This window comes from Rousettus aegyptiacus, unplaced genomic scaffold, assembly GCF_014176215.1.
Source record: "Rousettus aegyptiacus isolate mRouAeg1 unplaced genomic scaffold, mRouAeg1.p scaffold_m13_p_10, whole genome shotgun sequence".
In the NCBI taxonomy this organism is placed as follows: Eukaryota; Metazoa; Chordata; class Mammalia; order Chiroptera; family Pteropodidae; genus Rousettus; species Rousettus aegyptiacus.
Genome location: NW_023416285.1, coordinates 3,156,042 through 3,168,449, shown reverse-complemented (window position 1 = coordinate 3,168,449; position 12,408 = coordinate 3,156,042). Strand labels below are relative to the sequence as shown.

Genomic DNA, 12,408 nt, shown 5'->3' with positions numbered 1-12,408 from the left:
TAATGTCCTTGCAACCTGGGGCCACAGGTCGCACTCAGACACTCAGTTCCATCTCCAGCTTCTCCCTAACCTCTCACACGCAAACCCAACTCCTTTCTAGATCTTGATGCATCTGCTCCGGAAATGTCCTCATACCCACCGGCTGATTCCCACCTCCCACTGCACCTGCCCCAGGTCAGCCCTGGCCATCTGTCTCCCTGCAGCCTGTCTGGTCCCCTCCACACACCAGCCAGCGACCTTTCTGAAACACAAATACGGCCATGTCAGGCCTCTAACTTAAAACCCTCTACCAGCTTGTCCTCATACGTAGGACAAAGTACACCCTCCAAGGCGCCTCCGGGCCTGATGGCTCCCCCCCTCCCCCCGCCTCGTGCCACCGTATTTGTCAACTCAAACTGCTCTCTGGCTCCCTAAACTGCACCTTCACAGCCCTGTGCCCTCCGAGGGCCTTCTTGCCGCCTGGATTTCCTGCCGCGCCCGCTGTGCCCACCGATTCCCATGAGGCACGGTGTCCTGACTTCGGGAGCACGCTGCCACCCATTGGAATTCCCACAGCATGTGGCCTGCACCTCCAGTTAGCATTGTTTCATGACTTCGTTTCGTCTCATCTGCTGGCTCATTTTTACATGTTTATTTCTGCCTGTGAGATCCTTCACGCCAGGACTACAGCTTAATCCTATACCCAGCTTCTCAGTATCTGTGGCAAGACGCTTGATCTCTGTGTACCTCGGTTTCCTCATCTGTCAGTGGAACTAATCAAAGCACAGGATTACTTAGGATAATATATAGTATGTAGAAGCCCTCGATACAGCAGAGATTGGCCTCTGGAATCCTACATTTTATGCCAAACGTTCTGTGCCTGGAAGTTTCCACGGTTCTTGTTGGTTTCTCAAAGAAGTCGATGACCCTGGAAAGTTTGAAAACCAGTTAAAAGTGCCCAATGACTAAGTTTTATCTGGGATCCATTTTGTGCTGGATTCCCAGAAATCACAGACAGAAAAAAAGAAAAAGGGAGGAAAGGAAAAGGAAGTGGAAATAAAAACCCAAACGTTGTACCTGGAAACTGTGCTAGATGAGGAATAAAGAACGGGGACTGTTTCGGAACAGAGGGGGTCCTAAGTCCTTCGAAATACGTGCCAGAGCCTCTGGGCATATCCGCATGGAGGAGGAAGGGGTCTGCGAAAATTCTGCGGGCAAAAGGAGAGCGAAGGGCAGACTCTCGCTCCACACGCCGAAGAACTTTCCAACAACGGAGCCGCCCGAGAGCAAAGCGGCTGCTGTGCTAAGTGGTGACCTCCCTGTCCCTGGAGGCATGCAAAAGAACGGCTTTAGAATTCATACACTAGAGGGGAAGTGGGGGTGGGGGAGAAGCAAAGGACACTCTTTCCTGCCTCTTTAAATGCACAAAAATGAACCATTTTACGTAATTTCGAAGGTTCCTTCCGACTTCGAGGTTGTATAAATCAAATATTTGCTGAGATTTTATTAGGGCTGAAACCCTAATAGTCTATAAATATGGTATGAACAAAAGTACAGGCAGCATAACTTAGGGACTGGTACAGGATCTCCCCCAAACGGCCACCTGTTCACTGCATGCATTTCTGCATCGGATCCATTGAGTCTTCTCATGGAATTGATCCCTAGTTCTGACCCCAAGTAGTCACCCCGCCAAGGTCCTGGGGAGATACACACTGTGACGGTCCAATCCGTATGTGGAAGGTTCTTATTGTATGAACTTGCTTTTCAGTGCGAAATGCTGCGAAGCCCATTACTGAATCAATCTGCCCTCGCCCCAAGGCCCAAGGAGCCCTGGGAGGCCCTTTTTTAGCTCCATGACCCTTTGTGCCACCCTCTTCTCCTTCTGGGTGGCAACTGCAGATAGGACATTTGTTGAGGAAAGTCAGATGCAGGAAGGGCTGACGCCTCACCGAGCGAAGAAGGCACTTTGCCATCTGGTCTTCATTTACCCGCTCGCGCGGTCCGGAGTCCCTGCCGTGAGCCGCCGGTGCGCAACCATGCCCCTGAGGGGACGCCGGGGAGAATTAGACATTGTCCCAGCCCTCCGAGGGCTCGCAGCCGAGTGCACAAACCAGTTACCGAGGCGGCAGTGCACACAATTCCGGCCCCAGGCGGAAGGACTCTCTGCAGGGAACGGGCATCGCTTATACAAAGGCAAAGGGCCAGAAAGGGTGAGCCTGGCCAGGGAGAGTGTTCCAGATGCCTGGGGCCCAGCCCCAAGGAATGAGCGGGAAAGTGCAGCCTCCTGTGCCCACAGCCATCACCGGCCTCTCTTTACTTGCTTTCCTGTGTTCTAGAGCGGCCGCTCTACAAAGCATCCTCGACCCCATTCCCCTTCTCCCAAGCCACCATCAGCGATTCAGAGTTATCTTTTCTTAGAGCAAAGCTATTATTTGGTCACTGCCTCTCTCTAGGGCAAAGAATCTCAGCCTTTCTGTATTTAGCGTGTACTTAGAAATGCCGTTCTCCTCCCCTTACCCACAATTTCATTGTGTCTGGTTTCACTGACAAATGGTCAACCGTTGCCAGAAAACACTGTATGGAAAATTCCAAAAATAAACAATTCGTAAGTTTTAAATTGTGCACCGTTCTGAGTAGAACGATGAAGCCTCATGCCATCCTGCCTGGGATGTGACTTGTCCCTCTGCCCAGGCTGTCCACACAGTATACGCCCCCCATCCGTGAGACACTGGGCACCTGTCTCAGTGACCAGATGGCAGAATCACAGCGCTTATACTCAAGTAACCCTTGTTTTACTGAAAAATGGCCCCAAAGCGCAAGAATAGTGATGCCGGCAATCTGGATACACCAAAGAGAAGTCATGCAGCGCAGGTATGTCTAGGAGAAAACAAGGGTTCATGCATTTGGCATAATCTGCCGTCTCAGGCAGCCATGGGGCGGGGTGAGGCGGGGGTGGGGAGGCGGTGGTCTCAGAAAGCGTGCCTGCAGGTACGGAGGGACTAGTGTCGCAAGTAAAAATCCGCAGTAAAAATCCGCAGCGTTCTTAAAGGGATTAAAGACCTAAAACAGGGCCAAATAAGTCAGCAACCTTTACCATGCCATCCCTGGGACCCCGTGACTGTCTGCCTCAGGGGGCCGTTCATGAAAGCGCCTCAACTGCGCTCGCTTACTCTTCAGCACCACGGCGCTGCCCGCCCCCCGACTTGAAAATGCTCGAGGCACAGTCCTCTGATAGTCTCCATGGCAAGAGGTTCCTTCGCTCACAAAAAAATTGGACCCCATTCAACATCATTCTGCTCATGAGTGCTCAGGGCTGCACCTGATAGGTGTTGCTAAAAGAAATTGTAGACTTGGTTGTAGCAAACATAAACTTTGAATGCTAACCAAAATTCAGCAGCTCATGCAGAGCATTTTTTTCAGTACACTACGGTGCTCGCAGCGCATGAGCTGGGGACCCCTGGCTGCCGGAATGCCTGGCATTTTCTTATCTTCCATCAGTGCCTTCCGTACAGGGTCCCTGATCGCTGTCTCTGGCCCTCGCCTCGCCCTCGTTCCATCTCATTTCACTGTGCGTGACAAATCACCGTAGCATCTCAAATGCTTCGTGTAAAAAGGCAGGGAGATAAACTGAATAGCTACAGATCGGCTGAATGCTGTCCCCAGGAAGAAGCAAAACAGACCTCACGCTTTTGCATATTTGCACATTAGAGTAATTCAGTCCGATGTGACTTTTACTTGATCTCTTTTTTTCCTGCTCATCTTCACCCTTTGACCTCACACACACACACACCCAAAAGACATACACTCACATACATACACACATCAACATGCACTCAATTATACAAACACGTACACACACTGAAGCACACATTCTCTCTCTCTCTCTCTCACACACACACACACATACACACATGCACACGCACACACACACACAGATTTCAAATCAGGTAGTGATTTTCATAGCAGGCAGGCCAGCCTGCCTAGGCCCTCTGTTGAACCTGAGCTCCCCACTCCTCCACAGGCCACTGCATGAACCTCCACATGCCGCCAAGTCCCTGTGAGCCTTAGTCTCCTCTTTGGGAAAGAGGAATCATGCATCTAGACCGCCTTCCGCCTAGGACTGCTGTGAAAGCCAAGTGCGAAGTCACGGAAAGACTGTGCAATGCCGTAATACTCTGCAAAATCACAGAAGGCCGGTACTCGTGAAGTCTTGTCTCTAATAATAAAAAATCCCTAGCCATCATGATGGCACTCTCTTCCTCCCCGCACCATGGAGTGGCCTCCCTGTTTGCTGGCTCTGCAAGAACCACCAGCTTCTGCAAGGCCAGGAAGCCATGTGCCTTTGTTTGCCCGGAGCCACGCCCAGAACATTCTACTCACTTCACCACAGCGGGCACCAGAAACAGCTTTAGCTTAGTTAATCCCCAGCTGTGCCATTAATTTTGTAAAAAGCCACACATGAAAGAGAGCCTAATAAATATTTTAAACAATCCTTGGGGGCTGAAGCTAAGTGTTTCGGCTTTTTTCCCTCTCTTCTATCAGGCTACTCTATTATCTCAGAAAGAGGCTGAGGTGGAAGGGAAAAAAGGAAGCCACCACGATCATAACCCGCATGGGCAGACGTGTCATAGTACAGCCACCTCCCTGCCTTCGTCCACCGCGCCCCCCCCCGGGACGTCCCTCCGCCTCTTCTACTCAAGTGTCCGCTCTCCTATCTCTTAATTCACTGCCGAAGCTGGGACCTTATCCCCATTGTTCAAATGAGAAAGTTGAGATTCACAGGGACACAGAGTGACCCCACATCGAGCTGGTGGGACCTGGAGATACAGCCGAGAGCTGTATCTTGGTCCTTTTTCAAACCCCTGGGTCTGTCCACTGGCCACACACGCCATGGCCGTCAACATCCCAACTGTCTCCAGGGTTTGCTCCAACCGCTCAGACAAGCTGCACCTGGAGGCAGAGGCTGGGCTCCCACGATGACGACTTTCCTTTAGGACATCCAGCACGCCACACCCATCTGTCCCTGGGCCTCCCTCCGCCCTGTCCTCCCTGCCCATCTGCCCTTCCTGGGACCAGGCTGGGTGTCCCTGCTGTGTCTCCTCCTGCCTCCCGTACTTCCCCTCAGGACCGCCCTCCGTCCACACTTTGCTGAAACGCCAGTCTTCGCTAGAGTCCGGGAAGTCAAGGGCAAGCCACGCTCACTCCCGCTTTCTCTCGCACCCAGCACGGTCCTCGGAACAGGCCAGGTGCTTTATTATTAACTTACCAGATGAGTAAATGAGATTAAGGGTGCAGCATTTGGAGAGCCACAGGGCCCGTTCACCCATTTAGTGGCATTCTTGTTCCTGTCACAACATGGACACTATTAGCAGAAGGTCCGGAGGAAGCCGAGGGTCCTACAAATGGGCTCCGCCCAAGACCATCCTCTTTGGTTTGTCGTTCCTCCTTCAAGCCACAAATCTTCCTTTCTGGACGCGGTGGCTTATGTGGACCAAATGGAATGCAAATGCCTCATCAAAAGCCTCTTCCCCAGAATTAAGCCGAATTTTCAGCACCTCTCCTCCCCATGCTACTGACGCTGTTGGAATCCCTCCACCTGATTCCCTTTTGCACGCGAGGTGACTACCAGCTTCGCGCACAGGCCTAAAGCAGCAGGATTAGCCAGCCGTTCTGAGGCCTTTCCTAAGTGTCGAACACTCACGAATTGCTTTGCCAGAGTCCTTCCTCCTGGATGCCTGAGATGCGGCCGGTGTCAGGCCCACTCTGGGCATCAGAGCATGGAGGCTCAGAGAGGCGGCAGGGCCAACAGGTACGCCCAAATCCACCTGGTGCAAAAGCCTGGCCAGGCCACCTCCGCTCTAGCGGGCCACCGCTGGGAGGCAGGGTGACCGCTGTGCAGACTGAGGACTGCACAACTCCAAGGCCACCGTGCCCCAGACTCACCTCCAAGACCACCTTGTTAAACTTCCCTTGGAAACGGGTCCTGAGAGAAGCTCAGCCTGCCATGGCCACGGCCACAAAGGGACCCCGAGCTCCCGACTCACCAGCCCACGCCGTCGCTTGCCTCAGCTCCCCTGGGGGCGCAGGGTCAGCAAGTCCCAAGAGAGGAACCTGCTCATACACCTCCCCCACACGTCCCTCCCACACTGCCAGTGGCAAGCACATTCCGGCCACTGATTCTGAGCCAGCTGCACTATCAAGACATTGGTCATTTACATCACCCTGTCTCAGAGCACCGGGATAAAGATGGGTAAGAGGTGGCCCCCACCCTCAGAGGTCACACCTCTGGATGGGAACTCAGCGAAGGTCTCCTGGCAAGACCTGAGCGGGCCCAAGAGGGGGTTTCTTAGGGAAGACTAAGCCTGGAGCTGGGCAGGGTGCAGGGGGCCAGCGCTCTGGCCTCTGGGAGCCTTATGGGGACAGCGCCTCCCACAAAAGATGCATTGAGAAGATTCAATGCAATAGCTGGGCAGGCAAGCAGAAGCCTCTGGTTCCTCCTCCTACCAAGGCTGTCTTCTTGCGGGTGCCCAGGGCCCATCCCTGACCTGGGTGCCCGGACTCCTGTCCTCGGGCCGCATGCGTCCCCTGGAGGGTTCCATCAGGCCCGGAGTCCCGCCTCCCAGCAGCTGGTTGCTCTGCCACCCAGCACCCAAGGCCCATGGGTCCACCCGCCTCAGGTTTGGTTCCACGCCAGAGCCAGGCAGGAATGAGGTGGAGGACAGGTTTCTGACACCCTCAGCTCCCCACCCAGAGACAAAGCATAAAGACCAGGGATTCTTTGTTTCCGGCCACACCCAGGGCCACAGCCCCACTGCTCAGCCCCAACTAGCACACCAGGGTTAACCCTTCCCGGCATACAGCCCAGTGCCGCCCCATTCGGTTATTTTTAGCTGCGGCGAGGAATGGGAGGGGCCCCTCCATCATGGCGCTGTCTCTAGGTCCAGACTTTCATCCATCGCTAGGCGCGGGGAGTAGGAGTTGGTGGTCGCTCTTTTTTCTTTCTCTTGCGGGTTAGAAACTCGGCCGCGAGGGGCCAGAGCTGGACCGCGAGAAGGCGGCGCGCAGGAGGCTCAGCTCCAGGGCCCCGGGAAGGGGGTTCGGCCGCCGCGCCCCTCCCTCTTTTGTTCGGCTCCGCATCCTCCCAGTCCACGCCATCCAGCACATCCCGTAGGGTGGGGGGAGGGGGCTGCAAGCCCGTGGGGAGAGGGACCCGAGGCGCCAGCCCCGCCCCGCCGTGCGGGGCTCCCCCTACCCCCATTGTCCCCAGAGGCTGGGGGAGGGGGCTGCAATGCGAGGCCAGCCCCGCCCCACCCGCCGCGTCTCAGAAGGCCTCGGGGGCCGCCCTGGTCCCCCGGCAGATCCCGACCCTGGCGGCGACCACCCCCATCCCACGAGGAACCGCGGGGCGGGGCGGGGCCCGGCTTACCGTGATATGCGGGATGCTTTTCTTGCCCTGGTAGGACATGGCCCCCTCCGGCGCCCTCGGCCCGGCCCGTGGACCTGTGGGCTGTCCTGCGCGCTGTACGGCTGTCTCTCGGTCCCGCTCCCCGCGGGCGCGGCGACAGAGCCCGGGAGGGATGAAGAGAGGGACGGAGGCTCGGAGCCCGCGGCTGCCCACGCGCCGGCTGCCCCGGCTCTCGGCCCGCGCGCCGCCGCTCGGCTGCCAGCACCTCGCGGCTCGGCGCGGGGGGCGGGAGGAGGAGAGGGGGCGAGGACGGGAGGAGGGCGCTGCAGACAGACAGCTCCTCCCGGCGGCGCGGAGCCGAGCCCGATTCGCCCCTCTCGGCTGGAACCAGGAAGCGCTTCCCTTCCGATCCCCCACTCCGCCCCCCGCCCCCCTAACGGCCCAACCCCGCCGACCCGCGCCCCGCGCACACGCCCTCGGCTGGATCCTGGCCTCGCTTTCGCGTTGGGGACGGGCTGGCTCTCTGGGCTCTTTTAAAATCCAGAGTCGGCCTTCAGAGGCGCAGGCCCAGCCCTGGGGAAGCGCCGCAGGTGCGCCGCGCCGCACCCAGCGCGCCCCCCACCCCGCCCGGAACAGCTGCGTGGGGAAGGGAGCGGGCGCGGGTGCTCAGGACCCGCCCGAGCTGCTGCAGCGTTCAAGGCCCTCGAGGGTCCGCTCAGAAACCGCGCCCCCTCCGGCTCGGTCCATCCCTCATGCCACACCCTGACCAGACCGAGCACTGCGCCTCCAGCTCCGAGCCTGCGTTCAAGCTGTGCGCTCTTCCTGAAAATCCTGCGCCAGACAAAAGCTAACCCATTTTCCCAGACTCGTCTCCAGTGGCTTCTCCATTAAAGGCTTTCCCTGCCACCCTCCCAACCCCCAGCACTGAACCCGCGGGCAGGAGGTGGGGGCGTGGGGGGGGGCCGTGCAGCAGCAACCGGAAGACAAGGTCCTAATTAATGGCTAACCTACTCCCTGCGGCAGCTTGTCATCACACAGTGGCCTGGCACGGAGGCCACCAGGTCGTCCCCACCGTCTTTCCCACCAGACGGTGATTGCTTAGAGGCCTAGACCTGTGCACCGAGGTTCCCACGACCCCCAGAACAGGCGGGGAGGAGGGAGGGGACATCCTGCCTCCCAGTGGAGTGGACAGGGACCCCGCAACCCATGATCCAGATGTCGCTCCAGGAAAGGCAGGCAGGAGGCCAGGGCACAGCCTGATAAACTTAATGACGGGAGAGGAAAAAGAGGCCAGCAAGCCCCCACCGCAGTGGACAGGTGGCCCAAATCTCTGGGCATCATACAGCGCTGACCTCTGCAGCCCACTTTCTGTCTGCAGAATCCAAGCCTGCGGGCACTGTATAAAGACGTATCTCCTCTACTTCCAAGCTGCCACCCGAGGGAGGGCGTGCTAGGCGTGGGGAAGCTCCTCACCATGCAGGTCGGGTCCCGAAACCCTTCTCTCCGCCAGCACCTGAAGGCCAGTCCCCCAGTGCAGGGCAGGAGGCCGGAGACTCCTCCGCCTTAAAATGGAGGTGGGGTTGGAGGTTCACAAATGAGGAGAAGCTTAGTATTCCAGGAACACTAGGCCATAATTTTCCCATTTTACAGGTGGGAAACTGAGGCCTAAAAGGTAAAGTGGTGTCTCAGGTGCCAAGCATATTCACTGCCGCTCAGCAGCATCCGGAAGCCAGGTTCCGGCGCACCTGGACTGTAGCTCATTCATTCCCCTACACTCAGTCATTCATCCTCGGCTCTGAGCTGGGTTCTAAATCCTTGCTGGTGATCGGAAATTGCGAGTGAGGACTCTCTCCCTGCCCAGACACCTACGGTCCCTCCCTCAGCGTTGTGAAGTCCTAGGTCCCATGAACCAGGGCGCCCCCAACGGCCTGCCTGGGCAGGGAAGCTCCAAGGTGGAGCGGGGAGGGGGCGGGTTGGTTGCGGGGGCAAGACCACGTGTGCATCGGGGGCGGGGCATCGGCCCGCGATTGGCCAAACAGACCGCTGCTCCCAAGCAGACTTCCCGGCTACAAAGCCCCGCAGTCGCTCGGCCTCCGGCCTTGGAGAACGCTGCGCCTGCGCCGCAGAAACCCCTCCTCCCTCCCCGGGAAAGAGCTTTACCGGCGTGGGGAGGGCGCCGGCCCCCTCTGCAAAGCGCAGGAGCAACTTGGCCCGCCCCGGAACCCCAGCCCCGTGGCTGCCCGGTCTACAAAAAGTAAAACGCTCGCCCCAGGGAGACCCAAGGCCCTCCTCGGCTCCACAGTCCTGAACCTCGAGTGCCTCCGGAGCCCTCTGCGCGCCCGAGGCGCCACCTTTTGTCCACTCCCGAGGATGCCGTGGAGAAAAGGGAGAGGGGACCCGAGCGGGGAGAGGAAGGAGGAATGGGAGAGGCTGCGGAGCCGGCCCGGGCAGAGCTTTCGTAACACTGACTGCGGCTCCAACAGGACGCGCTTCCATAGAGCTCCAGGCCCTGCACAAAGCCCCCCTAGACTCCCCAATACCCCACCCCGCCTTGAGGGGGGAGCCGGGAGAAGAATGCCGCCCCCATGTCACACATGAAGAAGCCGCAGCTCAAGAGGGTGAAGTGCCCTAGCGGAAAACCAGGGTTCCTTGGTACTGGCCCCCCACCTGGGCGCGGAAGCCTGAATCCCAAGCGAGGACGGCCATCAGCGAAGTACGGTGGGCTGGGGAGGAGAAAGAGGGCTAGGGGAAACAAACAAACAAACAAACAGAAAACAGGAGACCCGACACTCTCGATATCTCGTTCCGTCGCGCCCACCCTCACCACACCCCTTCACGCGGCGCCCGGTTCAGGACCGTGGAGAGTTCCCGAGTTACAGGGGCAGAAAGCCGCCTGCGAGGGCTTGGGGTCAGGAGACTTACTGCGTTGTGGCCGCCAAAAGCCGGCCTACCTCCCCGCGTCCAGGAAGCCCTCCCAGATTTCTGTCCGAATCAAGCTCTGCCACCTTTCCACGTACTTACGCTTCTCACATCATTTAAGGGGAGAAAGGTTAATAAAAATTATAATAAAACTCAACAACGAACATTTATTGAACGCTCACTACCTACCTGAATTAACTGATTCAGTTCTCACAGGGAACTTGGCCTGGGGTGGGGCTGGGGTGCTGAGCCAGGATCTCAGCGCCTACCAGGGGTCTCAGACGTGAGCGGTGCTCAGACATTGACTCCTGGGCTAAGCAGGCCCTGGGGTGCTCCAACTTCCGTTTTCCAGGCACTTGACCCTGACCCTCACCACGCATCCCAAAACTGTGCCCTCCATCCAACCAACCATGGTTGCGCGACCTCCAAGGCCTGACGTTTCCTCTCCCTGATTCTTCCCCACTGGGGGCGGGGAGAGCTCCAAGTCTAGCAAGCTAGAGACCTGGGTTCAAATCTCCGCTCAGCCTCCAGCTTGCCCTGCGAAGTGAGCACACTGGCGCTGTGCTGTGGGACTCAGAAGCGGCCCCTAAAGATGCCAGCGCTTGGGGCTATCGGTTTCCAGCTCTATCTGCCCCGTGATCTAAATCTTTAACCCAATCTGTCCCCCCAGAAAGCGCAGGGCGAGCACTCAGGAGGTTTCCTCCGGCTTTAAGCTGTGCGACCACCAGCATATGCCACTGAACCCGCCCAGCGCCGGGCACATCGTGGATGCGCTATCATTACCGACGAGTGAATGAATGAGTGAACGAATGAATGGACGAATGCGGAACGGAGCTGCCCTTTTCATAAAGCTCAGGATGAAGACCCCTCGATGCAATTCGCCCCAGAGGTCCTTCGCGTTTTAAGGATCACGTAGCGGCTTAGCCAACTTACTTCCCCTCTCAGAACCTCGCTCCCCCTTTCTGCAGAAGAGAAAAAGGGGAGTGGACCTCGAAGGGCTATCCGCAGTCTCGCAGCCCATGCCGGCCAGTCCCGACGGAGTCGCGCAACCTCGCCTAACCTCCTTACGATGGGGTGGGGGAGGGGCGCTCCGCAGCTCTCCCAAGCCGGGTGGCATCAGCCGCGGCACTCCGGCCCCGCACTGCCCTCCGGCGACCCCGAGGGCCCCGCCCCCTGCGTCCGGCCCACGCGCGCCCCGAGGGTACCTGGCCATTGTCCCGGCCGAGTGGCAGGTCGCGGGGCGCAGGGCAGCGGATGCGAAACGCGGGCAGCCGCTCGTCGCGCTCCCCGGGAGAGCTGACGGCCGAGCCGGAGGGCTCGCTCACGTCGCTGGCCGTGTCCTCGCTGCCGCCGGGCCCCGGCAGGCCCACGGCGTCCGGCCGGCCAGCGCTGCGCGGCGTGCGCGCCGAGCCGCGGCGGCCCACGCTGTACGCGTCGAAGTCGATGGTCTTGTTCTCGTAGGCGCCCTCCACGGCGGCGAACATGCCGCCGTACTTCTGGCGCGGGGTCTGCGCCGCGCTGCCCGGCCGCGCCAGGTACACGGGCAGGTCGTCCTCCGTGTTCCACGCGCGCCGCCGGTCCGCCATCCCGGTCCGAGGCCGGCCGCCCGCCCGCGCTGCCGCCCGCCCGCGGCCCTGGCCACCGCCGTGCGCCCCGCCGCGCGCCGCGCTCCGCGCTGGGTGCGGGCCCGCGGCGGCCCAGGCGCGACTGCGGCCCGGGGCGGGGCGGGGCGGGGCGCGGCGCGCGGCGGGGCGGGGCCGGGGCGGGGCCTCCGCGCGGCTGGCGGCGAGCGCGGCGGCCGGCTACAAAGGACCGGGAGGCGGGGACCGCAGCGAGGGCGGGGAGGGCCGGTGACGTACTCGAGCCGCAGCGCCGAGGGCGGGCAGCCGCACCGCAGTGCCCCCGCCGCACCCGCACTCCCCGCCCCCGGGCCGAGCGCAGGGCGCGCGGAGAGCGAGGGGCGGGAGCCGCGAGCATGCACTCACACTCACTCCCGCTCCTGAGGCGCGCACGGCTTGGTACCCGCACACCAGACAATTACGCCATACGGACACGCGGAAGATACACAAGCGTGCTGGCACACACTCGAGAGTCGGTTACGCACA

At 59.4% G+C, this 12,408-nt stretch overlaps 1 protein-coding gene across 3 annotated transcripts in view; it reads right to left on the bottom strand.

Annotated features, from left to right (window-relative positions):
* CRMP1 (collapsin response mediator protein 1) overlaps positions 1-12,008 on the bottom strand; it is a 43,314-nt gene extending 31,306 nt beyond the window's left edge. The window contains exon 1 of one of the 3 annotated variants that reach the window (XM_016161238.2): positions 11,509-12,008. In XM_016161238.2, coding sequence (XP_016016724.1) covers positions 11,509-11,889 — 381 coding nt within the window. In that variant the 5' untranslated portion in view covers positions 11,890-12,008. Of the gene's footprint in view, positions 1-5,245; positions 5,293-7,405; positions 7,674-11,508 lie in introns of those variants that run through there. The other 2 variants (XM_036227488.1, XM_036227489.1) reach the window with 2 other exon arrangements.
* Between the last annotated feature and the right edge of the window lie 400 nt (positions 12,009-12,408).